We start from the raw sequence: 27,501 nt of genomic DNA, 5'->3' as shown, positions 1-27,501 counted from the left end.
CCATACATTACCTAACAATTTGCTTTCTTGACCATAAGTCTCTTAAAAAGAGATTTCAATCTCAAGGGGCTATCTAGTCCAAATAGATACTTATTATTCCAGATAAGGAATTAAATAAATCAGTTAAACATTTATCCTGGCAAAGTTATAAATAGCTGAAGTTTCAATGTCATTTTTTCCTGTAGATCCAATTTCTATTCCGTTTCAGAATAATTAACACATTTGTATGTATTACGATATAACTCTGTATGCCCTTTAGCACAATGTGCAATGTTGACACAGCATTAGTAAAGCAGTATGTTACAAAATTTAGCACTTAAGTTTTGCAACAAGTTTGTGACATATGAAACAGAAAACCTCTCTCATAAGTTTTAATATCCAAAGTCATCATTTTAATAATCTCTACCAGTGAATCATTGTGTGGCAGAGACATGAACATGATGAGCTCACTACTCTGTACAATATACAAGACATTGTTTCCGCATCTATGAGTCAGTAATAAACATGTTTATTCATAAACCAGCGATGGGAAAAATATGCCTTCTAATTTTGGCTCCCAAACTCTTTTGAGCGGAAACGTAGCGAATATTTTTTTTTTGTATTTTTCTTGGTTTATAAAGTTTGTTGGTTGAGTGAACACATCTGTTCTGCCGGGAATATTGAGAACATTGCACATTTTCACCCCATAAATCAGGCTGCTGTTCTGAATCGTGTTCTGCCTTTTGTTTTTAGTCCACCAAACATCTCATTTGTTTTCTTTTTTGTGGTTGTTGTTTCTTAGGAAAAAAAAAAAAAAGTGCATGCTAATTCAATATCAAATTTGAATAAATCCATAAACAGAAGCCTTCTGTTCGGAACAAAAGACTTAAATGAATCAATCTTGTTTCGCTTCACAGGCATCAAACAGCGTCAGCTGTGGGATTCTGTCTGCTGATCTCCCAGCACAGCTTGAGGCCCCAGCTGACACACAAAGGACGGTGGACAGGGTTCTACAAATAGCTCGGGTGCTTTATTACCTGGATCAGGTGAGCTTTTAGATTCTACAAAAAAAAAAGAAAAAGAAAAAATGATTAAGACTCTGAGCGGAGCTTTCTTCCTTTGCCTCCTTGGCCTCTGTAAATACAGTGACATTGAATGCATCCACTCTTCTCAATCATTAAACTCTGCACAGACAATTGTGTTTGTTCAGTGAAGTGGAGTAAGGTGAGATGAAGGTAGGTGAAAATGTTGTTTACCTCGTCGTTCGACTCAGACAAGATGATTGTATTTTAGATTTGCAGTGTTTTGCCTTTTTAACTGCATTCTCTCAAAGTAAAAAAAAAAATTTAAATAGTTTTTTTTTAAAAGCTTTGTTGCTGTTTAAAACAGCCAAATAATGCCTAATAAATATTCTGACTTCAATGACAGACCTCTAAATATTCTTATAAACCCTAATTTTTCCAGATTATTACACTTGACAAAGCGCATGGATGATTACCAGGTTTTACTTTGTTTAAACTTTAAAATATTGTATGCTTTTCTCAGCTTGAAATAGTTTTTAAACTGCAAAAATTTTGAAGTTAACAGAGATCTTTTCTAGCTACTAATTCACAGCAAAATGGCTCTGACCTGAACAGGGTTTTGCAGTGAGTTGAAGCAAAAAAAAAAAAAAAAAGCTACTAGGATGTTTTTTCCCACTAGGCCTGTCTTCCTCCGCTTTTTATTTGCTCATGCGTTAAATGCTTGAAATTCTGGAAGTTTACACTTTTTAATTGGCTGCATTTCTGTAAGTTGCCAACATGAGGATTCCAGTAGTTTTTTTTTTTTTCTTTCTTCTTACCAGCTTACGTTGTTGCTTTAAGTTTGGGCAACTTTAGCTGTTCTTCTAGCAGTCAAGTCTTTATTTACTCATGAAAGACATCTTTGTCCTCTTAAACATTTACACTTTTGCCAGAACAGTTTTCAAATGATTTCCTTTAGACTAAATGCTATGCAAACCAGCTTGACCCTCTAAAATCTAGTTGCAACTCGTATTAGTAATTAACTGTAGTCAGCGATATTTTTTGGCAAAGCAACACATGAACAAAACAAAAAATTAAAGAGTAATTAAGATACATTTGCTTACAAAGCCATTCTCAAGGTTTTGAGACTCTGGTGAACCACCGTTAACGCCATTATCCAAAAACATGAACAACCGACTTAACAGAATTACCCAGGGTCCATCAGGTAATAAATGAACACCGTGGGCATCATTATTCTACGTCACTATGATTCAACAATAGTAAAAAAACAAAACAAAAAAAAAATGTCAGCCTTATGAGAACGCCATGACCTGGTCCACTGCTGACCAAAAGGAACAGAAAGACCCCTCTATCATTTGGTAAAATTAATTTTGATAATACCCAAAAATGGAACGAAGCGTTTTTGAAAGGAGTGGATCCTGTGGGATATGCGACAAACACCAACTTTATTTCAGAAAAAGAGCATAATACTGAAAACAGTAGAACAATACAAGACAATAAAACTGTCAAATATGGCAGGAGTAGTGTTGCGTTTGTGGCTGTGAATTTTTGTCTCTGGCAGAAAATTCTCCACACTTGGCTTCCAATCCTGCAGTGAGGAAAAAGGTAAAACAATTCTATGAATAAAAGTTATGCCAAATTTCCTTCATAGTGATTTAAATGTTTGATGTCAGCTGCTGCTGCCAAGGGAGGCACAACCAGTTTTCACTTTTGAGAAGAATTTCACAAAACCAACCCAGCATAAAAACAGCATTTTGTGTTTTTACTCAGGCTGACTTTTTCTGATAACAAAAATGTGTTTAATGATTTTAAATGGTACAAAGTGTTTACAGCGGGACAATAAAGCAAATGCATAAAAAGTCTGTAAGGGAGCCAGGGGAGTATTTTTCTATTTTACAAATCACGCTTATTTGTAATTAAGATGCCTTTGTTTTGTTGTTTGTTCTCTTTCCAGGTAGAGCACCCACAGAGGAGCAAAAAACCTGCTTGGAAAAATGTTTTATCCAAACGGAGGAAACGTGCGGTGGTGGCTTGCCTGAGGATGACTCCCCTCTACAATCTGCCACGGTAAGACCGAGGACAAATAAGCAGTTTGATTAAAAATGTATAGTTATTTCCTAAAACATGTGCACAGATTTATTGTCTTTTATGAACAAATAAAGACAAGATGATAAACAAGTACAGATAGAAACAAAAACTCGACAACAATGCCTTTTTTCTCTTTCTACCAATGTTTTTCCACTCTTTTTTTTTTTTTTTTTTTTTTTTTCCTTCAGGCACCGAGCTGTCAACCTTTTCCTGCAAGGCTACAACAGATCTTGGATATCAACAGAGGGAAATGACTTAGTAGAAATGCTTGTGGAGGATTTAGCTGTGAGTACAAGAGAAGCTGTGCAAACTTTAAAAAAAAAATTGTTTTAATTAAACAATTGTGTTTTTAAACAAGATCAGCACCAGGAATATCTTCATCTGGATTTTTCTGGTCCATGATACTGACCTGAGCAACCTTAGAAAAGGCACTAGCTGATGCTGATCCCCAACCTGATATTTCATCCAAGACGCTGGCCGTATGCAGTAAAATATCACACTACACCATATTGGTTAAGATATTACACCCTGAGTGCATTTTCAGATTTATTCAGTTTATTCACTCAATTTAACAAGAGAGAGAGATGATATTGCAAGATGTAATCTCATCTGGCTTTGGATGTTGCTTTGGTAGTAATGAATAACTGCTCTTTGCACCATATTCAGCCAGCAGTTTAAAAAAAAGAAAAAAGGAAGTTTTTGGCAAATAGATATAATTTTGTACGACAGTCCTAAGTGACATAAAATATGAAAAGTTTAGTCTCATTTAATTTCATCCAGTTAGAAATGGTTTTGAGTTTTACACAAGTACTGTAAATGTCTTGTTTCTTCTCCTGTCTTGTTCCTGCTGAAATTTATAGCACCGATTCTGGTTTATTCTAGCAGTTTTCCATCTCTGCTTTGATTTAAATTGATAATTCAGCTGTTGCTGTTGCTCTCCTGCTTCATTAACTTGGCACTTTGCTTTGGATCTTGTGAGCCATGTGATTTGAGCGTCAGGTTTGAAATAAGCTGACATTCTACATTTATAATTTGCATTTACTGTGCAAACGAACGATACAATTCACTACTGTGCATATCTGAAAAGGAAGAAACCTGGTGTGTTTGTTTTCTAGTTTGCTGCGTTGAGCAGTGTGATATAATTTAAGAGCACACCCTAATTACTTTGCCCTCCCTCCTTGGACTGCAGAAGGGGCGAGTGACGAAACCGTGGGAAGGTGAGAAAGGGGAAGTAAAGGAGGTGGAAGAAGGCGCAAAGGCAATTGATCCTCTCCTCCAGCTCATTATGCTCTTCAGTCGAAGTGCGTTGACGGAAAGCAGGTGTGTCGTTGCAAAAGATCAGATGCGGTACAAGCTGCCTCTTTATTTTTTTTTTTTCTGCTTAATTACATCTTATGGAATGTGAATACAGAAGTGGGATTATTGTTTAAGTGCTGATGCTTCCATAGCTCTGCACACACTTTTTCTTAAAGTCCTGTAATATTTGTGACTTTTGAAAATAATGTTTCTGATTCTGATATGTAATATGACTTGACATTCAAAATTCCTACATTTTACCTCAATCTGACATAAACAGTTTTTTGTTTTTTTTCCTTTTTTCCTCCTGTTTTTTCAGCAACCTTGATAATGACAACCTCTACAAAGATTATGCTGCTATTATGGCCAAGGTAACAGCCAAACATGTTTTAAGTGTTTGACACATGTGAATTAACTACGTCACTTAACTCTTAAAATATTACAAAAGTCTTATAATTTAAATTCTCAACATACAACAATATGACATTAAACATAATAGAAATAAAATAAAGATGTGCATGCATTTCTCTAAAGGCTAGTTTCTTTCCTGTAATTGGTGTGCTGGATTGCCTAATAAGGACAGAAACCATATAGTATTATTTCTTTAATTCATTTAGACTGGTGGGTTCTCTAAGCACAGGCACAGATGCATCCAACTGTTGCATCATATTTTTAATGGGCTTTAAGTTGGACTTTGATGTCTTTGTGGATGTCCCGTGAAGTGTGCAGCAAAAACACCTGTCAGAGAAGAGGTGCAATGCATTGGTAAATAATTTATTGTTGACGTATTGTCTTTTCGATCTGGTCTTACGTCATCGTCCACTTCGTCGGTTTGGTTTTTCCCAGAGCTGCCGCAGAGAGAGCCATGATGACGCGGAGCAGGAAGTAGAAAGCTTTGAAGTGAGTCAACTGGATCTCACTTTTAAAGCAAATATTTGCAATAGTTTGAGGTATCAAAGCTGGAAAGTATGAAATCTTATATGAGAAAAATATGATGCATTTTTTTTTCTTAATAACAATGTGAACATTACAGGAGAAGGAGATGGAAAAGCAAAAGCTGTTGTACCAACAGGCCAGGCTGCATTGTCGTGGAGCCTCTGAAATGGTCCTGCAAGCCATTAGCGCCAGCAATGGTAGGGCATTATGAGCAACAAAATAAAATCAACTGTAAATATTTAGCTTATTGAATTGTTCAAGTATTTCCTCTTTGAGATAAGTTGATTAGATGGTATAAAATATGTGAAACTGCGGATGCATTTTCTTTTTTTGGGTCACTTTAGGCACCATGGGATTCATGATTGGTCCTACTCTGAAATTAGGTATTGCTCTTCTTAATGGAGGGAATGCAACAGTTCAGCAGGTAAATGAAATGCTTGTTTGGTAAATATTCTTTTTTTAATCTTCAGTCTTGAGATTTGCTTAGAATATGTTTGCTTACTGCCTGTTGGATGATTATATATTTTTAAAGCCTTCCGTTTCACACCCAGAGTTCAAAATAAACGTTTGATTTAGTGCACCTGTCGTTCACACGCCGACTGCAACAAATCTCATTTTCATGAGAAAGGATGATCTGTCACAGGATCTCAGTGTAGCCCTACTTGATCACTGATGAGCCTAATATTACTCTAATTACTTCTGCTTAATTAGATCCCGTCTTTGTTGGTTATGCTTTACAGAAAATGCTGGATTATCTGAGAGAGAAGCGCAATGTTGGCTTTTTTCAGAGCATGGCTGGACTCATGCGGTCATGTAGGTGAGTGACAGAAGAGAGAAATGTTTAAAATCAGAAAATGGCGATAGATTAACAGTTTGATAAAACGGTTAAAGTTGAAAGGCTTTACCTGACCCCCTTTTTTTGCGTGTGATTTTCTTCTACCCAGCGTTCTGGATTTGAATGCATTTGAGAGGCAGAACAAAGCAGAAGGATTAGGCATGGCCACGGATGAGAGCTCGGGTACTGTATTTAAATGGGAATACAAAAAAAAATAAATAATACATCCATTACTGTTAATCCATGTCATGGTGGAGGGGTCAGCTGAAATATGTCACGGTGTCCAATTTTTTAAAATATTTTTTCACCTTTCAGTGTTCTAAACATCTATTTTTCGAAAAGGCAACGCTGGCATGATTTTCCGATTTGCTATTTTTTACCTTCCTCTTCCAACGGTTCAGTATTTTAGATTTTGCTGCTATCTTTTCTTTCAAAGGAGAGAAGGTAATGCCCGACAAGGACCTGACTTGTGACCTCCTCCGTTTCCTGCAGCTGCTCTGCGAAGGACACAATTCAGGTTGTTCCTTCTTAATCATTATACAATCAAACACTGTCAAATTCTCATGTATGCTTGTCAATAATGCAAACCGAGGACCATAAAGCTAATTATTATGATAATTTTTGTATGCCTTAGATTTCCAGAACTATTTAAGAACTCAAACTGGGAACAACACCACCGTCAACATTGTTATATCAACGGTTGACTATTTACTAAGGGTACAGGTGAGTCCACTGTCACGACTTCTCTCATGTAATTCTGATTGATTAGATCGAACCACTTCAGGAACCTATAGAAGTCGATGCACAATGTTGTCAAAAAAGCTTCAGTCCAAATCGTCGAATGCAGGTGTTGCAATTTTGTATTGGTAATCATTTGGCCTCTTTGCTATTCAACTGCAGTATGAGTCTATTATAGTCTTAAATCAAAAGGACATATCAACAGACTGTGTGTCGTTTAACCCCTCTTTAATTACAGCTGATTCTTATCTTTTAAAAAACATATTTTCACAGGAATCGATCAGTGATTTCTACTGGTACTACTCAGGGAAAGACGTCATTGATCCTCTGGGTCAACACAACTTCTCCAAGGCCATTGAAGTTGCCAAACAGGTCTTCAACACACTCACCGAGTATATACAGGTTGGTCCTCTCAGCCTGCTTTCGATTGTGAATGTGTTAAATTAACTTGCCTAAACAATTACTTCAGCTTTGTGGCAAAACAACTGCACAACATGTTCCACAATGTAGCTGATGAATTATTTAGAGATGGCGTTTATTTGTTTCTCAGTTATGTTTGAACAAGTGTGTTTGAAAGAAACACTTGGAAATCCTTAATGCCTGATGGACTCTGTAATGTGAGGAATTAGTTATTAAGGGGCGCCTAATGTTTTTCACCATCTACGCTCTTTGTCTCATGTAAGTCTTGAATTGATATAGTTGCGATTTATTAAATCAGTTTGGGATGAACTATAAATAAGAATGCAAGTGAAAGTAAAATTTGAGAGATGCTATTTTTAGTTTTGTGACTTTATGCCATAATTTCTGCCTTCTGCAGTATTTGTACTGCCTGTGCATTTTTTGTGTCCATCCAGGGTCCGTGTATTGGGAACCAGCAGAGTCTGGCTCACAGTCGTCTGTGGGATGCCGTCGTGGGATTCCTCCATGTCTTTGCTCACATGCAGATGAAGCTCTCTCAGGTTTGGCAGCGTTACAGTTTCATTTCAGTAGTTATTGTATCTTGGGAAAAACGTATTAGATTGAATACTTCTTAGATTCTGTAAAACTAAAATATAATTTTCAAATTAGGCTAACTCGGCTACATGTCGGGTCAACACTTCTACCAACTTTTAGAAGATATTATGCAAATGTCTTGTAAACTTATTTTGTCTTTGTGCAGGATTCAAGGCAGATAAAACTCCTAAAGGAACTCATGGACTTACTGAAGGACATGGTTGTGTTCCTCCTTTCCATGTTAGAAGGTAAATAATTGGCAAGGATTTGCAGTTAATAGCAACCAATGAATAATTACACAAAATTCATGTAAAAAGTGATTCTTTGAATAATTGAGTTTTGTTTTTTGTCATACCGATTTAAGAGTCTTTGTATAACGAGGCTTTTACGTTTTTTATGAATGAGAAGAACTTATTCTTAAAAAAAACCCTTTTGAATTAAACTTTCTTTTTAACATTTTGTCACATTGTAACCCCAAACTTAACATTATTTCATTTTGTCTGATAGACCAACACAAAGCATTTGCATTTTCCGTCTTTAACAACATTGCACATGAACATGTTTGACTGGTTTGTACTGCACAATATCTCAAGCTCAGTCAAACTGGATGTAGAGAGAACTGTAATTGAACTCTTGCCAGAGTTTTTCAATTCTTTGTTTTTCCAATTTTATCCTGCCTTTACCTCCATCTTCCCTTTAACTCCGACCAGATTTCTTGTTCCTGTTGAATAAAATAATTCCCATGGCATGAAGCTGCCGCAACTTTTAATTTCACTGTGCGGATGCTGCGTTTAGGACGATTTGTAGTGTTTTACACCATAGGTCACATTTTGTGTGCAGTTGAAAAAGTCCAATACAGGTGACATACTGTGTGTGTCATCTATATGGCTTGTGGCAAACAAATCCTTCTGGCTTTCTTGTTGCCTCTCTTCCATAAAGGCCAGATTTGTGGAATGCATGACTAATAGATATCATATTGATATATCCTCCCACATGAGATGGGGATCTCTGCAGCTGCTTCAGAGTTACCATTGGATACTTACTCATCTGATTAACACTCTCTTTGCCTGGCCTGTCCATTTAGGTGGACAGTCAAGTGTGGATAAGCTTGCAAGAGTGACTTTTTCTTTTCTTTTTTGTTCAACAATGTTCTCCATCAGCCCTTCATAGAACAACTATTTATCGTGAAAATACACTGCTCAAAAAAATAAAGGGAACACTCAAATAACACATCCTAGATCTGAATGAATGAAATATTCTCATTGAATACTTTGTTCTGTACAAAGTTGAATGTGCTGACAACAAAATCACACAAAAATCACCAATGGAAATCAAATTTATTAACCAATGGAGGCCTGGATTTGGAGCCACACACAAAATTAAAGTGAAATGTTCCCTTTATTTTTTTGAGCAGTAGATATATAATACACTCTTAATAGGTATTGCTATTTGGGAGCATCAGAGTAAATACAGATGAACACATGTCACAGTTTAAAAATAAGCTGTTTGTATTTGTCCTTGCAGTTCACAGCTATACTACAGTTGTACTACTTTGTGTTGATGTAGCACAGGGATGTGCAGCCTTTCATATCAAAACAATGAAACAGTTCTGCATGGAAGATGGCTGGAAAAAAAGGAAGTTGGAAAAAAGACGACAAACATTTGCAGTAGGTCTTAGACTCTGCACCCATCATCAGATCATCTACATGCATTTTTCTTTGTTGCAGGCAATGTTATCAATGGAACAATTGGGAAGCAGATGGTGGATATGTTGGTGGAATCATCAAGCAATGTGGAAATGGTCCTCAAGTTTTTCGACATGTTCCTCAAACTAAAAGACCTGACTTCATCTGAGGGCTTCAGAGAGTACGACTCTGACTGTAAGGGCAGCATATGCAGGAAGGACTTCCAGAAAGCCATGGAAAACTGCAAATACTTCTCACAAGCCGAGATCCACTTCCTGCTCTCCTGCATTGAAACAAACGACGGCGAAATCTTGGAATACCAAACGTTTGTGGATCGCTTCCACGAGCCGGCGAAAGACATCGGCTTCAGCATCGCTGTTCTCCTCACCAATTTGTCGGAGCACATGCCCAAAGAGTCCAGACTGAAGACATTCACGGAGCTCGCAGAATGCGCCCTGACCTACTTTCAGCCCAGTCTTGGACGCATTGAGATTCTTGGCAGCGGGAAGCGCTTTGAACGGGTCTACTTTGAGATCAGCGAATACAGTCGCACACAGTGGGAGAAGCCACAGGTGAAGGAATCCAAGAGGCAGTTCATCTTTGATGTGGTCAATAAGGGAGGAGACAAAGAGAAAATGGAGATGTTCGTCAACTTCTGTGAGGACACCATATTTGAGATGCAACTTGCAGCCCAGATATCCGGATCCAACTCTGGAGAGAAGTGCAACGGGAAAACAGAGGTGGAGACGAGAGAGCTTGAAGAATATTCGCCCCCAGATTGCAAGAGGTGGACTTTGATCTACTATTGGTGGCTGATGTTGACTTGTGCCCTCTCTGTGAAAAACCTGAAAACACTGATGAAGACGACGCCAAAGGATTTCCTCTTGGCAGCAGTTCGATTCATCAGATTCATTTGCGCGCTTCAGATCCGCTGCATTTCTGCCGTCATCTGCCGCATCATGTATTTGCTGTACATCACATTTGTCAACAGTGGTCTCATAGAGGCAGCAAAAAGAATGAAGGTGTCAGACTTGCTCGGGGGTATACTTGAGCCAACTCTTGATGAGGTCACGGAGGTGTCGAGCAATGTGGATCAACTGAGAAAGTACTCTGCCAGTTTCTCTTCCCAGAAAGAATTGAGGGAGATCGGGCAGATGGCTTCATTGACTTTTCCCAAGGAGGTGGACATATTGTCAGACATATTTGGTCTCAAGCTGAAGAAGGAGGGAGATCAGTACAGACTTGTAACGCAAGATCTCTCTGACAGTCTGACTCATCTGTTCAGTTCAACTTCCAGAACAATAATCGACACGGATGTTTGTGAGGAGCACCACACGTTGGTAGGAATTATTTGCTCATTTTCATTCATATTGAGCTCTCGCAGGATCACTTTGGTTTTCTGGAAATGTTTTTAGCCTAATTACCCTTACTGCTTTGGGATTTTGGTAATTAGGATAAATGTTTTATTCAAGTATAAATTTCCCTGACAGCAGTTTACAGACTACTTGGACAAAGAGAAAACACAAGATAAGAAAAAGGAGAACTTGCAGGAAAAAGAGTGAGTATCTCTCCTCCCCATCAAAAAATACAGCAACTTTCAGAAATGGTCATTCCAGAAGCTTATTACACATTTTTATGCTCAAAAGTTGATATTATTTGGGGATTTTATGTGAAAGGCTTCTTTACTCTGACACCCATAAATTACTCAGTGTTACAAATTTTCAGAGCAGCTAAGTGATGGAATCATGCAGGTGTTTAACACTCCTGCAGTCTCAGCATGACACTCAGGAGGAGCGCAACAATTGTCATGGTCAGACAGCGAGGAAGTTGGGGAGGGGGATCGTCAGACCGTCAATTCCCAAAACCACAGACAAAAAAAATCTTGTAAAAGTGCACACAGGGTGAATGTGACACCTGCCAGACGGCACACAGAGTATAAATCTTGTGGCATCTAAATGACCCCATCTATTAAAACTGCAGGAGAGTTAAGGTTTCCCAATGTCGACTAGTTATTTAATGAAATATTCAAAGAAACTATTCATACTTGAAGTCTGTTTTCCCTACATTTGCACAGGGGAAACATTTACATTTAGTCAACAGATAATCTGCCAACTAATTTCTGAAGTCATCTTAAAAGGTGAAAAAATAATATCCTTGACTGCTTCATTCAAAGCTTTGTTGCATTGTTCTGTTGTCACTAAGAATGTGACAATCAGATTATTTTGTGAAACGTAAAAGATAATCATTTTCACAAAGGCAAATACTGTCTCTATTCATTCAAGTAGCACCATTTCTATTTAAAAAGAACAGCTAAAAGAAGTGAAATGGCAAAGTAACTAAGAAGACTCTCATAGTCTGCTCACACTATAAACAAACTATAAATAATAATTTGGATCTCTTCATGAGCCCCAATCAAAGTCCAATCCTGAATCCAATGAAGAATCCGTGGCAAGACTTTCCAGATGTGGTTCAGAGACACTCTCCCTCCTTTCTGACTGAGCTTAAGTTATTTCTCAAGAAGAATTTGCAACAAAAATAAATGTTGGTCTCTAGATTTGAGACATGACAAAAAAAATTGCTAATTTTTATGTATCACTACTATTTCTGTAAAATTCCAATAACACTTGGTAAAGTGCATAGGTTAAATGTGAATAAATATGTGCTTCTTTTAGCCTGAACAATCAATATGCCATTTTAAAAATGTATTACATTGTAACTGCTTTGAAGTAATAAGTCCTCAAACAGGTTAGTAATGATGCTTGATGAGCTTGCAGAATTAGGCTAAAAGTGATGGCATATTACCTCATAAAAGAAAAATAAATGGTTGGCGGAAATACCTATTTTCTTCCTATCCTAATTCCATAATGAAAAAAAAAGAAAACTAATAAAATAATATACTTTTGGACGTGTCCTTTATGTTTGGAATGTTTTCAGATGGAAGAAAACTGAAAAGGAGCGTAGGAATGCAAAAGAAGAGACAAAACACGGAGCCAAGAGAGGCTGTAATGGGTCAAAGGAACCACAGAGACAACATTCTGCTCTATGGGAAACGATAAGCTCACATAGCAAGAGTCTTCTGGTAATGTGCAAGTACAGCAACACATGCTTACAAATTTAGCCATCAACATCCAGTCCAGTTTCTCAAGAACAGCAAACGTATATTAAGGCAGAATACATTTGTTTTTTTTTTTCTCTATCCTTTTCCTCTAGAACTACTTTGCAAGAAATTTTTATAACATGCGTTTGCTGGCGTTGTTTGTTGCTTTTGCAATCAACTTCATCCTCCTGTTCTATAAGGTGAGGTGCAACCCTAGGGGAGGCTATTTCTTTCTCAGATATTGCACGTCAGAGATAATTTTACAGTGCATGACATAACTGTAGATGAGTTTCATTTATTTTTATAATTTAATTTTCCAGGTAGCATTTTTGCCTGCATCCAAAGAACAACAGGCGACTACATCGGCACATGGAAAAGAACAGCTCTCTGCTAAGACAAACGCCAGCAATGGCAGAGTTTATTTTGTGCTTGAAGAAAGCAGTGGTTACATGGAGCTGTGTCTCCATTTCCTTTCCATCGCACACACAATCATCTCATTCTGCTGCATTATTGGTTACTACTGCCTCAAGGTACACCTGTTCAATAACGTTCTCCTGCTGCTGCTTAATGAACTGTTTTCACTTTTTAAAGGTGTCTTCCTTTCGGCATATATGAGTGGACATTTGGTGCATTTTAAAATTGTAGACCGTCTCGAGATTGAAACATTCTGTCATGGAGGAAAAATGCCAGATCTTGTGTGAAAAATAAACCAGCACGACTTTCTTTCTGTTCACAAATAAAAGTAGGAAATTGGAAGTGTTGTTTTACCGTTATCTCCTGAAAATTGATTTCATTTGAGAACTGATGACAAAGTTGCTGATTTTTTATTTTTTTTATTTTTTACAATGACAATAACCACAACATATTCTGCAAAACATATTTGGCCACTTGCTTTTGCACACACATGACCTTTAATGACGTCTTTTCATTTTTAAGGAAAATACTTTAATATGCTGTTGCGATGCGACAGCTCGGCTCATTTTCTCTGTTCTAACTCATCTCAAAGGTGCTCTATAAGGTTGGACTTATTACCTTGGTTAAGCAAAACTCTTGAAAATAAAGCGCTACTCTGCAAAATTAGATCTCTCACAGTTGGATTTAGAATCGGTGCATCAAACTTTGTTGACTTTATTTTTTGCAGGGAGGATATTTCACAACTTGCTGCACAGGTCACCTCTTCTCACGATACCATGCTGGAAATCCCAGATGTTCTGAATGTGACTCATTTTTAACGAGCTTTCCTAGAAGCAGCTTGCATGCCTAGGTGCTGAATGTTATACAGCAGCCATGGAAGTAAAACACACACCTAAATTCCACCATTGAGATGCGTGATCCAATACTTATAAAACTGGGAAGTGCAAATATAATAAAGAAAAATCTTTTATTTGCTTGTGGCAGCTATATAAAAAAGATAGCGTGAGAAAATAGTTCAAAGTGGAATGACCCAATATCCAAGCGTCAATATAGCAAATGAATATTTATTTATTTGAGAATGTAAGACCTGTAGCTATCTGTCAATCTGTCCTCCAAGAATATTATTTATTGTTTCTTTTTTTTCTCCTGTGTTGTAAATAGAAGCCCACCTTAGTTTGTTTCGTCTTTACATCATTTGTAGTTTTGATGAATTATTTGCAGAAAATCTGTTTCATGCAGACTAAAATGTGAGTATTTCAAACGAACTCAAACCAGTTGATTTGATTGAAAGGTGCCGTTGGTGATCTTCAAACGTGAAAAGGAGGTGGCCAGAAAACTGGAGTTTGACGGACTGTACGTGACTCGGCAGCCTCCTGAGGAAGACGTTAAAGGGCAATGGGACCGCCTGGTCATCAACACACTGCAAGTTCATGTCTTTATTTAATAATGGCAGATTAACATCTGATATTGTCTAATAAAATAATCAATAATTCATCATGCAACATCTTGATATGGCAAAACTATTTCTGTTTCTTTTCAGATCATTTCCAAGTAATTACTGGGATAAATTTGTGAAAAGGAAGGTAAGATCTTCCAAGTGGATTCCTTCAGTACTGACAATCAAATCAGAATTTTAATCTAAAAGTGTCCGAGCATGTGTGTAATTATATGCAGATTTCATGCAGTGATGGTGCACTAAGGCATCAACTGATCTGTGATGAAAGATTTAATGGCAGCTGTAATTATTCCACTGTCAAATACATATAATTTTATCATCTTCAGAGACAGTTAAATACTTTGAACCTCTCATTTTAGATTACTACTTGTGCTGTAGAGAGAACTGTTCCACTGTTTTCAGCTTTTTCTATAAAAGTATTTTTTGCTCTTTTGTCTTGTAAACTGACTTCATTAATATACATTTTAATCCTCTGTAATTTAATGTAGGAAAACAGAAAATTGGATTTCTTGAAATAAATCAGAAGGCAATCTGCGATAGCTTTTAAAATCCCAAATATGTTTTTGATATCCCAAAGTGGCAGCCATCTGTGGCCATACCTAAATTCTTTTAAAAGTTCACCATGCAACACATAATAAGATTTAAAAAACGTTATTTGCGATAATGGATGCTTAGCAATCCTAGTTCATTTTTAAAGATCATTGATCTCAACCTTTTAAAAGCAGAATAAAGATTTGAAATTATACCTGCAACTGTTAGTCAAACCAAATATTGGCATTTACCTGACTCCGTACCTGACTCGGGTATGGTAGTCCTGCAAGCAGGAGTGGGACAAAGAAGCTTTTACATTAAAGAAATGTATAAACTTATGAATCTGAAAAATTTGGTTTAGAAAATGGAAAGAATTTTAATTATCCTTGCTCACCTAAAATATGAAATGTTTGGCCTGATTTCATGTCAGACAGTGTGAAAAAAGCGTGTGTTTTTTTTTATTTTAACTGTACTTCTTGCACTAAATTGGTGTTTATGCATTTGTAAAACATGGTTTGCAAATATCCATACAAGACTGCCAGGAACAAAACTTTTTTTTTTTCTGAGTTACAAAAATATGGCTTTTGTCATCAACTTTACACTGAGTTATAATTCCTGAATGTTGTTCTGTACCACTGTTAACGTTTTTGATGAGATTACATATAAGATATTTTCTAAAATCTGTCTAAACATTGCCAAGTAAGCCCCCCCCCCCCACCACTCCTGTATTTCACAGCTTATGGACCAATACCGTTTTGCATTTATTGCACAGAATTACGCTGTGGAATTTCTTGGTAGTGTAAATTTAGACAAAAGACAGCTGACTGTGGAGGGACTCCGGAGCTGGTTAACAAGGCCTGAGGCTGTAATCCTGTAAGGCGTAATTTGTTTTATCGGACATTTTTTTTTCATTATGCAAATAGCCGTATTCCATGGAGTTGAGGCAAATAGTTGGCAAATGATCTCCTCTGAAAATGGTACTTGGGCGTTCATTTTTAATTAAATTGATGTTAAAACTATTTGGATTTTTGCCTCCATCTTTAACAGTTAGGACACGAAATGTGGTTATCACTCATTCCCACATTTATACCTTCTGCCGCATCTCTGTAAGAGTCCTGTATAAGTTGGATATCTTCATATTTTATCTCTTTTTTTTAATGATTTATCTCTGCTTTTAATCAATATTGTCCTACATTTTGCATTTGCTGTGGTTCTGGTGTGAAGTAACGCATCAAAGTGGAATTTTGGCTGGTTTCGCTTTTTTTTTTTTTCCAGTTTCATAGAGCTGCAACCGCTCAATAAAACTCTATGCATCTGTCTGCAGGTAAAAGTAGGAAAATTGTTTCTGGATATCTACATTATAAAATCACGTTGGATAACAGAAAAAGAAAATAGCTTTGTAAAGGCTTTTGCACTTATTAAAGATTTTCCTGTTTTTTTGTTTTGTTTTGTTTTTCCATATTATAATGTATTTTATATAAATTTTATGTAAGTAACCAAAACTAAATGGTACATAATTGTGATGTGGTAAAAAAAAAAAAAAAGTCACAATAGGCTATCAAAATTATTTATGAATAAAAGTCTTGCAATTATGGAAGATATTTGTATTGAGCCATCATGAGTCAGTGCTTTGTTGCAGCGTCTTCTGCTGTAATTACAGCAGCAAGTCTTCCTGATGCTGTTTGCTTGCTAATATTCCTCGACAAACCCTGAGGCCTTCATAGAACAGCTCTATTCACTAATTAGGGTGCTTCTGATGACAATTGTATTTAATGGTATCAGAGTGAATTGATCTGAATAGAATCATCTTTTTATTAGTCCCCAAAAAAATGCATCATGTTACTTCCACTTCACAATTTACCCTCTTTAACTTGAATGAAAGACAGGATTTTGTAGTTGCATGATGACAAAATGCAAACAAAAAAAAATGCTTGAGGGGGGTATAAATAGTTTTACAAGCCCTGTACTGCAACACCACATCTACATGTATCTTACTCAGCTGTACCATCTTGGTGCATTTTCAGGGCGGATGTCGAAAACCCTTTATGTTCGCTCATCGCTTCTGCAGAAGCGGCACCATCAACTTGTCAGCAGAACTAAGCTGCCATCTCATTATGATTCAGACAGTGGAGACAATGTGGCTAATTATCCTCCACTGTCTCTTGTCATGCCGTATTCAAACCAAGATACACTAAAGAAGCTTTTGTTTCAACCCGTCTTTTTTTCCCCCATCTTCTTGTCAGGTGATGGATAAGTATGGAGAGTTTTATGGCCGCAAGAAGATCAGTGAACTGCTAGGCCTGGACCAAGCTGCTTTAGACTTCAGCACCGAGCGGAAAGAAAAGAAGCTCAGAAGAGACAGTGCCTGGAGTGTCCTGTGAGTAGAGAGAAAATATTAAAAATGTCCAGGTCTTTGCAGTTCTGTCTTCTAAGAAAGATACAGATCAAACTGCAGTCATCTTGGCCTAGCATTCATTTTGCAGCGTTTATGGTTTCAGGCGAAACGACAGAGGTTTTCACATACTGAAGAGCAAAGCACAGACTTTTCCATCTAATCAGGAATCATATGTCAGGATAGCATATTCACATTTGTCCTAAGCGAAAAATGGAGGAAAAAAATGTGGTTTTCTAGCTTACAATAGTGTTTGCACAATGAGCTAGCATCCAGATGCATGGTATTGATATATAAAAAAAAAAATCCAAATAATGAAATCAATACTGCCCTTTCTGCTGCACATTCTTCTGTAGAACTAAATAGCCTTATTTTATTATGCATGAGCACTTTGGTCTTCTTTATGCTTTTATTCAGCTCCTTTGTTTGCTGTTTAGTAACATCAATTACCATTTCACACCAATGAATATTTTTAGCTCATTTGTTTTAGTCTTTAATTTTTTTTTTCTTGCACTAGTGGCTTTTATTTGCAGCACATCAGGCAGGAAACAGGTAGAAAGAGAAGGAGATAAGACATGCAGCAAAGTCCCAGAATCGGGGAATCAAACCCTGGACAGCTGCGTCGAGCCCTGATGATCCTGTGTGGGGCAGCAGCTCCACCTCTAAACCACTTGCTGTCAGTACTCATATTTTCATTAATGACTGTTTCAAAAAAAAAAAAACATATCTGTGAGGATGTCTGCACATTGCCTAATCCGTAACATTATCTTGTACTTGAGAAAGAACAGGACATCCCGAGTAGTTGTCGCATAACAAACACTCTCGGAAAGGACACAATGTAGCTCCGAGGGGATGATTTTAGCCCTGGACATTTTGACTCCATTTCCTTGTTACCTGTGTTTTTCGTGTGTTGTTGCAGTTCTGCTGTTTGTTCCAGATTCAACTCCCTCGACGCAAAGTACCAGGTCTGGAAGCTAGGAGTCGTGTTCACTGACAACGTGAGTTGGGTTGCATCCGGTGACTTGTGGCTCCCGCTGGATTTGTTTTTTTGGATTCTCAACAAAGATAACTGTCACTTTGTTACATCTATGCAACTTAATAATAAGCAATGACTCAACGTTACGTGTAAAAGTGTTTAATATTTGATGATTAAATCAAGATCTAGACTGATACATGTTTCAAATGTGATGGCAATATCCTGTCATCCCACTTATCTAAAACGTATTTGTCTTCCTGTTCTTGTAATCTAATAATTTATGTTTTTATGTCAACTTGTGTGTGTTTTTGTGCTTTAGTCCTTCTTGTACTTGGCGTGGTACATGACCATGTCAGTTTTGGGTCATTATAACAACTTCTTCTTTGCTGCCCACCTTTTGGACATCGCCATGGGCTTTAAGACACTCCGTACCATCCTTTCCTCCGTCACACACAATGGAAAACAGGTGTGTGCGTTTCCAGGATGTGATGCTCTGTATGTGATGTATTCCTTCAAAGTGTAGCACTTAAATTGGAGCATTTTCAAGATGACATAATCTGCCCCTATCTCTCTCTCTCTCTCTCTCCTCTTGCAAATATGTTTGCCTCTTCAGCTGGTGCTGACTGTGGGTCTGTTGGCGGTCGTGGTGTATCTCTACACCGTCATAGCCTTCAATTTCTTCAGAAAGTTTTACAACCACAGCCGTGGCAAGGAAACTGAAGATATGAAGTGCAATGATATGCTTACTGTGAGTTTCTACACACACGATTCATATTAATCCATTATTTCTGCAAATTTTGGTGTCTATCACTTAAAGGGGGCGACTGTGGCTCAGTGGGTAGAGAAGTCATAGTGGAATCAGAAGATTGTAGTTTTAATTTCAGTAGTTTTAATTTCAGCTTCCTCTCACGTGTCTCCTATCTGAATGTGTTTGCGTTTGTGAATGTGGCTCTGGTGCGAAAGTGCTTTGATTGATCAGTGTGACTTGAAAAGGGCTTTTTATAAGTTCAGATTCATATGTAAAAAAAAAAAAAAGAAAAAAAAAGCTAAATTTTGTTAATCATGACTTATTTGTACAAGAAATAATAAGTTACATCATCCAAGGGGTTGGCTACTTATTTCAGCTGGTAAGGTGATGTTTCTTTTTATTAAGAATCCCTTTTTATTGGTCTTGCAAAATCATTTTTTATAAACTTGGATTGTGGGTTTTCTTAGCTTCCAGAATTTGTCATCAAAATTAACAATAAAAAAACACTTTAGATATGGAACTCTGTATTTAATCAATTAAATAATTGAATTTTTAATAGATCCTACTGACCAAGCCTCTTGTATGCTGACTACTGGAGGCGGGCGCCAGCCCCTTCACCACCCTGCCAAGGATAAGTGTGTTAGATTATGGATGGATGGATGAATAGATCCTACTGTATTGAGATGCACATGTATTATCAAAACCTCTATTTCTTTCCAGCAAATGGCCCCTGACTTAAGTCGGCTGACAGTGATCTCCATTTCTGAAGCAAAAAACAAGCCTTTTGTGCTCTCGCCTCCAAAATATGATAGACACAAAAGCAGTCTGAAGGCCTTGGATTTCCTCTTTGTTTGCCCGCTGACGACGTTAACGCCCAAACCCCTGATCTATTCTAATGTGGACTCCACTGTCAGTCACATATGCAGGCGGATGGCTAGCGATAGCATTTGAATGAACCCTGCTATTAAGGCAGGCAGGGGATATTACACTGAATCATCAGCCACATCCACTGTGTCTCAGTTTGTCTTGCGCTTTAATAACAGTAATCTGAAATCATTTTGCAACTAAAACAAATGAATGCCACAACATTTTTAAGGCTGTGAGGATTTTGTACAAGTTCTTTCTACTTTTTTTTGGCTGCAAATCTTTTTGATGATCTGGACTTCAACACATAAGAGACCTTTCCGGACAACGTGAAAGGTTCATTCTTCCCATTATGCTGTCAGAGGCGAAGAATATTAATTACAAAATGTTCGCATTTTGAATTTTTGCAAGAAATCCTGCCTGTTTTCAGAAAGCAGCCAGCATGGAGGCAGACATGAAAGTGCCTTCGATGTTTTATTGTCCTTAGCAGCATGAATTTTCACCATGCAGTGTTATCTTTGCTGAAAATAACCTCTTGTTACATCACACCACTTTCAAGAAACAAATGGAGTAAAAAATCTCAATACAAAAAAAAAACACGTTTGGTGGTAATATTTGACAAAAAAAAAAAATAAAAGTGCGCTTTTCTTGAATAGTATGCAAACCATACCATGACCGACAATGTGCTTTTCTTTTATCTTCTCCTCAGTGTTACATGTTCCACATGTACGTGGGAGTGCGAGCAGGTGGCGGGATTGGTGACGAGATCGAGGATCCTGCTGGAGACGAGTTCGAAGTCGAACGGATCGTCTTTGATATTACTTTTTTCTTTTTCGTCATTGTCATCCTGCTCGCCATTATCCAGGGTGAGTCCCACGTAGGAAATATCGTTCCCGCCTGTGTGCAAACAAACCGCCGCAGTTTGCAGGTTGTTGGCCGCGGCATGCCCGCGACTCACAGAAATGGCTTTTATTCAAACTGCTTTTTAGAGTGAATCGTGTCATGAATTTTTCATGTGGGAGTGAAAAGTCGGCCGTGTATCTCTTCATCCCTCAGTGCCAGGTGTTATTCACATGAAATGACAGCTTTCGGTGCACAGTTACACAGTTTTGTCCCTCTCTTAGGCTTAATAATTGATGCCTTTGGTGAGCTTCGAGACCAGCAGGAGCAGGTGAAGGAGGACATGGAGGTGAGGGTCGATAAAAATATCAAGATATCATTTTTAATATCTACACGAAACAAAAACCTAAGTCAACCTAAGTCCAGGTTATGAATTATTAAAGGAGATGTTCCTTCAACCATGCAGTCCTCGGATGTCTTGCAGAATGACGTCAACATTCGGCTGATCCGTCTTATCTTCTGACATGACCTTTGACATCAGCTTCATTTGATAAGTTCTGTTGAAGTTAGAGCTGACACTGTGCACAAATGTTTATAAATAAAATTACAAGTTGCGCTGACGGTTGTTCTAAATATACCAGCATAGCTGCTGTGCAGACTGGAAAGTGTGAAACTTGATGTTTGAAATCCAGGTTTTGGAATAAATGTAAAAAAGAGAAAGTAGCTTATTGTCCATCGGTTCATCCATCTATCTGATAGAGTTCACATCCATCCATTCGTCTGTCTGCTTGTCATTTCTATCATTCTGTGGTTCTTCCAGGTTGCACTGCACTCATGCTCGTCTTAAATCCCCTGTGAACATTTCTATTTTAACATAAAAAGGCCTGAGCATTCTGGTAACAATATGTTCTCAACTATTGTCAAGTTCCGCCTAAAAAAAAAAATCTCATTACTTGCAGTTGTTGAGCCAACATTTGCATGCGAAAACTATTCTAAAGGAGTCTTTGGACTAAATTGCCACAAGAGACAGCCGTCCTCAGCTAGATGCTGCAAAGAAGACCGGCATAGTTGAAAGGGGGAGGCAGGCCGACTCTCGGCGACAGCAGCTGCGGTTTGTGGTGGAAACGGTCCAACAAAAACGAGAAGCAAGTCACTGAACGCAGCTTTGATTACTACACCCAGGAAACAAGTTGCAGATATGTACTGAAAAACCAAGCATAAAGAATTGCTTCATGTCAATGAACAGTTCTGGCCACTGATACTCGGTGGTCTCACTCCAGTCATCATATGCAATGCGGTATTCACAAAAAAGAAAACAAAAATGAAGGAGAAATGGTGGAGGGGCATGGTCCAGCGCACTGAAAAAACGATTCAAGAGGAATTCAAGCAGCAGAAAGATGTCTTGTGGACTGCCGAGTGCTGAAGCGAACAAAACCAAGCAGAGGCTTTGAAATGTCACAAGTATGACTAAATTATGTTAACATATGGCTCAGTGTTGTCAATGTTTTTATGGCATAAATAATTAATTTGTTTTGTCATGTACTCCCAGTTCTCAGTCTCTTTGGCAGTTATTATGGTTTTACACCTTTTTCCCAGTTGCTACATTTCTGCAGCACTCGGTAATAATAAATGTGGTTCAGCTGCTACTTTCAGCCTCGCATAATTATTTGTTGTTAGTATGACTGACCCAACACACATATTGCATTAAGCCCCCAAAACAAACATTTTACCATCGTTGTTTTTCTGTCACCATGTTTCAGCCAAAAAAAACAAAAAAAAAATCCTCTGTGGGGACAGGAAGAATAAATTACAACATTAAATGGTTATTGCTGGAAAACTAAATCTGGCATTTTTTGTCACAGAGGAGCACAATGTCTCTGGTCTTAGGGTTTAGATGTAAGAATTATTTTTGATGTTCTTTATTTTATTCTTTTTTTTTATGTGTTGAATGAGTTCTTACTTCTTCCCTCCGCAGACCAAATGTTTCATATGTGGAATAGGAAGCGAGTATTTTGACAAGATTCCTCACGGCTTCGAGACGCACACTCTGCAGGAGCACAACTTGGCCAACTATCTGTGAGTTTTCCGCTGGCTACTGCAGCGTGTAGGCTTGCTAAATCCTAAAATGTATAAATCAGATACAGAGCCTTAAAGGTTTTGATCAAAAATCACACGTTTTAGTTGACTAAATTGTGAGTGCCTTTCAAAGAAATTAGTTGAACTAAGAAGAAAATTAAAATTGACATTGTTTTATTTATTACTCATGTCATTTTAATTTAGAGCTTTTCTGTATTTAAATTTCCTAATGGATCGATCTGGACCTGCTGATTAAGAACATGAATGATTACAAGTATGGTCAACATAACGCCAATAGAGTTTTTTATTTAAATCCTTCACTATATTTCAGATACTATATCAAAAATGCAGTGCAAGAATTACATTGAATGGAAACAGACGGATAAATGCATTGTCATAAAAATGTAGCCGCTTATGATGAATACACAGGATTAATGGGAAAAGAAATCCTATATTTAAATATGTCATAATACAGCATGGTAAGAAAACGTGTGTGGATAAAGAGCTAGATTCAGTAATGTGCAGAGTTGCTGGAAGAAATATATCATTGACTTCTACTTGGTTTTATAAGACTTTAGGTTTAAATTTTTTAATGCACTGTATTTCTGAGACGAGCTTCGACATTGAGCTTATTCAATAAAACAACAGATTCTGCTTCTCTTTGTTTTATGATGTAGCTCTCAGCTACGTTAGAAGTCTTTTTTTTTTTTTCAAAGCAAACAAAAATGACACATTAACAGCGAGTCTCAAATCTACTTTTAAATCTAAAGTTGCCCATTAAACCTAAATTGCAGAGGGGAAAATGTAGATTAGTATTGTGATTGTTTCCAACTTATTTTCCAGTGACCTTCAAGGCACGATAATTTCTGTAAAAGCAAAATGTATTTTGTCCCAACAAGAACTTCTGCAGAACAGCCTCGACACGAGAAAAACTTTGTCTTCCTTCTGGTGTTTCCAGGCTGAGCTGTTTATTTCAGCACTATTTCATTGTGGTCCCAGACATATGGGGACAAAACCTACAGAAAAAGTTGTTCTCATGCATCATTAGCTTTTTCAGAGTCTTTCAGATAGTCGGACATGACGGTCATATTTGCAGCAGCTGTTTTATTCTTTCTCTTTAAATTTATTGTCACGTGACATAGTCACACACACACTATACAAAAACCGGGTGTTTAGAATAGAGTTTAGTTAGGGACTTGGTCACCAAATATTTTAAAAGAATGTTTTCACAGTTGTAGTTGGGCCTTTAGACCTCTAAATAGTATCTCTAAATAATTTTTTCTTCCGGTAAATGCAGGAACATCCCGGTTAAAACGAATAAATAAAAAAAAAAAGGGGGGTGGGGGGGACGTGCCTCTGTCACAGATCGGGGGGAGGCTGTGGTTATTTTGCATGTTGCAAAGTTGCTTCTCCTTTAATTGCCACTACCCAATTATGGTGGAATCCCTGAAATGCTGCTGCAGCCGTCGACTGAGTGACTTTTCCTACTCATCATTATGTAGATATGTCTCAGTTCTTCCCGTGACATTTTGTCCCACTTGGGGAAAAAAAAAAACCCAACTTGGATAAACTGAATGATCCATTGATGCACTAACTAAGTTACTAATTTAATATGTGCAAGCATTAATACAAATATTTACCCTTTCAGTTGTTTTCTTTTTGTTGTACTTGAAAATGGATTCAAATGATATTCATAATCGAGACAGCCCGACAAAATAGATCTCTACACAAGTATTTCCTTCTCTGCATAAAACTTTTGAACACTCTAACACTTTTCCCATCATTTGCAGATTTTTTCTGATGCATCTCATTAACAAGGATGAAACTGAGCACACGGGACAGGTATGATAATTATTTCCTGTTTTATAGTGCAACCGAAGGTGGAATTAGGTGGCCACTTTATTGGCCCCCAGGCAGTTTAACTGTCATTGAAAGATCACGTCTCTTTTAATTTATTCATCGCCAACACTCCGCCCCCATGTCTCGGTAGCCTATTAATTCCAACATTTGCTACGATAATGACAATCTGTAGTGTAACCTTTTCCAGTAAGGATGAATTTGCATTCATGCAATCTCTCTAAAGCCACTGTGTGTATCACTCTAGGTGTGCACAGTTAATAGTGATAATCCATTCCACGCCGGGCGAGTTTCCCATGATTTACAGCTTCTTTTTCTTCTGACTGATAACATTTTTGCATTCAATTTCTACTGCAAAGGAGGCATGTTGGGTTTTAAGCCCGTTATTATTTTACCGAAGATGTATTTTTTCGTTTTTGTAGCGTATAAATGGCCTGTTGCACAGAGCAACAAAACATGCTTCATTTTTCTTCCACTTCCTTGTAAAGAGCTTTAATATTTCTGTCACTGGTTGTGTCTTTATCTATGAAAAGATTGTGCATCACAAGAGATAAAAACTTTCTAATCTTCTCAGGCAGAGTATTAAATCATTCCACAATTTTTTTTTCTCACTTTATAATTTAGATTTTGGCGCAGTGCTCCTCCAATATTCTGCTGTGCAATCAATCAAAACAATTTCTATTTTTTTTTTCTTTTTTTTTGCATTGTGAAACAGTTTAACATTTGGGTGATATTTCCAAATCGAAATGAGGGTTGGCACTTATTTCTAGATTTTATTTTATTTTTCATTCAGGGGTTTAATCTTCTCTGGTGGTATATTTAAAGGCCATGCATTATCATTTGTGTAGCTTTTGCTTTCCAGTTGTGTTCAGGTGTCTAGCACATTGTAAAACAAGAAATATATTTGAAAATATCTTAAATTTATCATAGTGTTGACATTGCATTTGAAATGCTGATTTTAGACCTCATTGTACAAAAAAATGTTCATTCTAGCCACAAGTAGTGACAACGTTGATTTATCCGGTACAAAGAAAAAAGTCAAGGGAAATGTCTAAGCAGCAGCTTGAAAACATAGCATACTGACACCCTGTAGAGGGATTTAAAAGCACTGCACTGCTTATGTTATCAACTGTAACTTTTATCTGTGATCAGCAAAATCCTGGCAGCATTGAGACGAATGTAATTTCTGCTCCATATTTGACCTGCGTTGTCACTCTGACTCGAGTATATCGGCACAGTCCTCCCAACAACTTTGTTGCCAGAAAAAAAAACTTATTTCTTTTTGTGTCTCATTCAGTGGTTGTGTATGTCACTTTTTTCCCCTACGTATTTAACTGAAATGCAGCTATGAAACTAGCAAGAATTTATTCTGTCATGTCACCTAAACACCATCAGTGAGATGGTTTCCTCACAAGATTATGTTTGACCCTAAATGCTCAATTTGGACAGATGCTACGATTGATAGATGAAAAGAAAGTTGAAATATTAATATAGAATTACATGGCAGCCGCAGTCAAACACTTTCCCTTTCATTTGCCTCAGGCACGGAGGAAAAAAAAAGAGCTGCAGTTGAAAATGATTATCTTAGCAAAATGTGCAGCAGCAGCATTTTCAGACAGCGGTTATAGATTTAGCTTGTAGACAGATTAAACAAGTAAAAACCACTCCACCGTAAGCCTCTTCTCGCATCCAAACATCATGCTCACAAACTGCAAGCTGCAATCACCTCGGTCATTTCTAAATATGTTGTGTTTTTATTAGCTCTAAAATTGTATATATGCTCTTATAAATGATTCTTCACTCAGCATAAAAAAGGAAAATCCCAGCTCCACTTGTTTTGTACACCGTGTAAACTCGTCTTGATCCGAATGTGTTCTCGATCCAACGAACTTATCTCACAAAGATGGAGCTTTTTGATAAACGACGACTGTGTTGACTTTTCAGGAATCCTATGTGTGGAAAATGTACCAGGAGCGTTGCTGGGAATTCTTTCCTGTGGGAGACTGTTTCCGTAAGCAGCATGAGGATCAACTCGGCTGACAGAACATCCAAGAGGTCAAAAGCCTCCCAACATAGTGTTATCGCACGGGAGCCACATTGCTTGTTGCCTTTTGACTCAGTGAATTACCTTAAATTTGCGTGTTTATGTTAATCTGATATTAGCTTGTGGAGTGATTTATTTTTCCCCAAACAGACTGTACTCTGATCTGACATTGAATAAATGACTCGGAATCAAAAGAATGACAACCGCTTGTTTGTGTTCTGATCTAAAATAATGTGATTTTCGCTTGGCGAGTCTTGTGGGTCAGAGCCTCCTCATTTCGGATGTTTATGTCTCCAGATGTGTTCAGAGTGATGTGACTGGACTCGTTATTTCACACAGTCAAGACTGGCATTCCAAATTCATGACCAGGGAGATTTTTCATGGCTTTAAACATCTCTTGTTTTCTGAATAAATTGTTTTGTCTTATCATGGTTTGATAACCATTCCCTCTGTGGGGCACCCCACAGATAAACAATTCCCCTTCTGGCTTTTGCTGTTTTTAACCCTATGCTGTTGTGAAAGTCCCTCTCCTGTCTCTTCAGGATCACTCCGCTCCTCCTGTGATCACTTCTAATCCTTTCTGCCTTTCCCTTCCTCCTGCGCTCTCTTCATCCTTCAGATTCGCCTATTTTCC

General features: G+C 37.6%; 1 protein-coding gene across 1 annotated transcript in view; it reads left to right on the top strand.

Annotated features, from left to right (window-relative positions):
• The window catches only part of LOC103133638 (ryanodine receptor 2), a 71,606-nt gene extending 44,542 nt beyond the window's left edge, over positions 1–27,064 (top strand). The window contains exons 74-104 of the mRNA XM_016668006.1: positions 897–1,025; positions 2,956–3,068; positions 3,278–3,374; positions 4,279–4,409; positions 4,705–4,756; positions 5,232–5,285; positions 5,419–5,518; positions 5,666–5,745; positions 6,062–6,138; positions 6,266–6,339; positions 6,593–6,673; positions 6,791–6,879; positions 7,168–7,296; positions 7,749–7,853; positions 8,054–8,135; positions 9,615–10,912; positions 11,063–11,130; positions 12,507–12,651; positions 12,783–12,869; positions 12,990–13,199; positions 14,375–14,505; positions 14,624–14,666; positions 17,314–17,447; positions 18,382–18,460; positions 18,758–18,904; positions 19,052–19,186; positions 20,760–20,916; positions 21,175–21,239; positions 22,866–22,966; positions 24,757–24,808; positions 26,768–27,064. Coding sequence (XP_016523492.1) covers positions 897–1,025; positions 2,956–3,068; positions 3,278–3,374; positions 4,279–4,409; positions 4,705–4,756; positions 5,232–5,285; positions 5,419–5,518; positions 5,666–5,745; positions 6,062–6,138; positions 6,266–6,339; positions 6,593–6,673; positions 6,791–6,879; positions 7,168–7,296; positions 7,749–7,853; positions 8,054–8,135; positions 9,615–10,912; positions 11,063–11,130; positions 12,507–12,651; positions 12,783–12,869; positions 12,990–13,199; positions 14,375–14,505; positions 14,624–14,666; positions 17,314–17,447; positions 18,382–18,460; positions 18,758–18,904; positions 19,052–19,186; positions 20,760–20,916; positions 21,175–21,239; positions 22,866–22,966; positions 24,757–24,808; positions 26,768–26,863 — 4,341 coding nt within the window. The 3' untranslated portion in view covers positions 26,864–27,064. The remainder of the gene's footprint in view (positions 1–896; positions 1,026–2,955; positions 3,069–3,277; positions 3,375–4,278; positions 4,410–4,704; positions 4,757–5,231; positions 5,286–5,418; positions 5,519–5,665; positions 5,746–6,061; positions 6,139–6,265; positions 6,340–6,592; positions 6,674–6,790; positions 6,880–7,167; positions 7,297–7,748; positions 7,854–8,053; positions 8,136–9,614; positions 10,913–11,062; positions 11,131–12,506; positions 12,652–12,782; positions 12,870–12,989; positions 13,200–14,374; positions 14,506–14,623; positions 14,667–17,313; positions 17,448–18,381; positions 18,461–18,757; positions 18,905–19,051; positions 19,187–20,759; positions 20,917–21,174; positions 21,240–22,865; positions 22,967–24,756; positions 24,809–26,767) is intronic.
• The last annotated feature ends 437 nt before the right edge of the window (positions 27,065–27,501 follow it).

Source organism: Poecilia formosa, unplaced genomic scaffold (genome assembly GCF_000485575.1).
Source record: "Poecilia formosa unplaced genomic scaffold, Poecilia_formosa-5.1.2 Scaffold12, whole genome shotgun sequence".
Classification (NCBI taxonomy): domain Eukaryota; kingdom Metazoa; phylum Chordata; class Actinopteri; order Cyprinodontiformes; family Poeciliidae; genus Poecilia; species Poecilia formosa.
The sequence above is the reverse complement of the archived record's forward strand: the minus strand, read 5'-3'. Positions and strand labels throughout refer to the sequence as shown.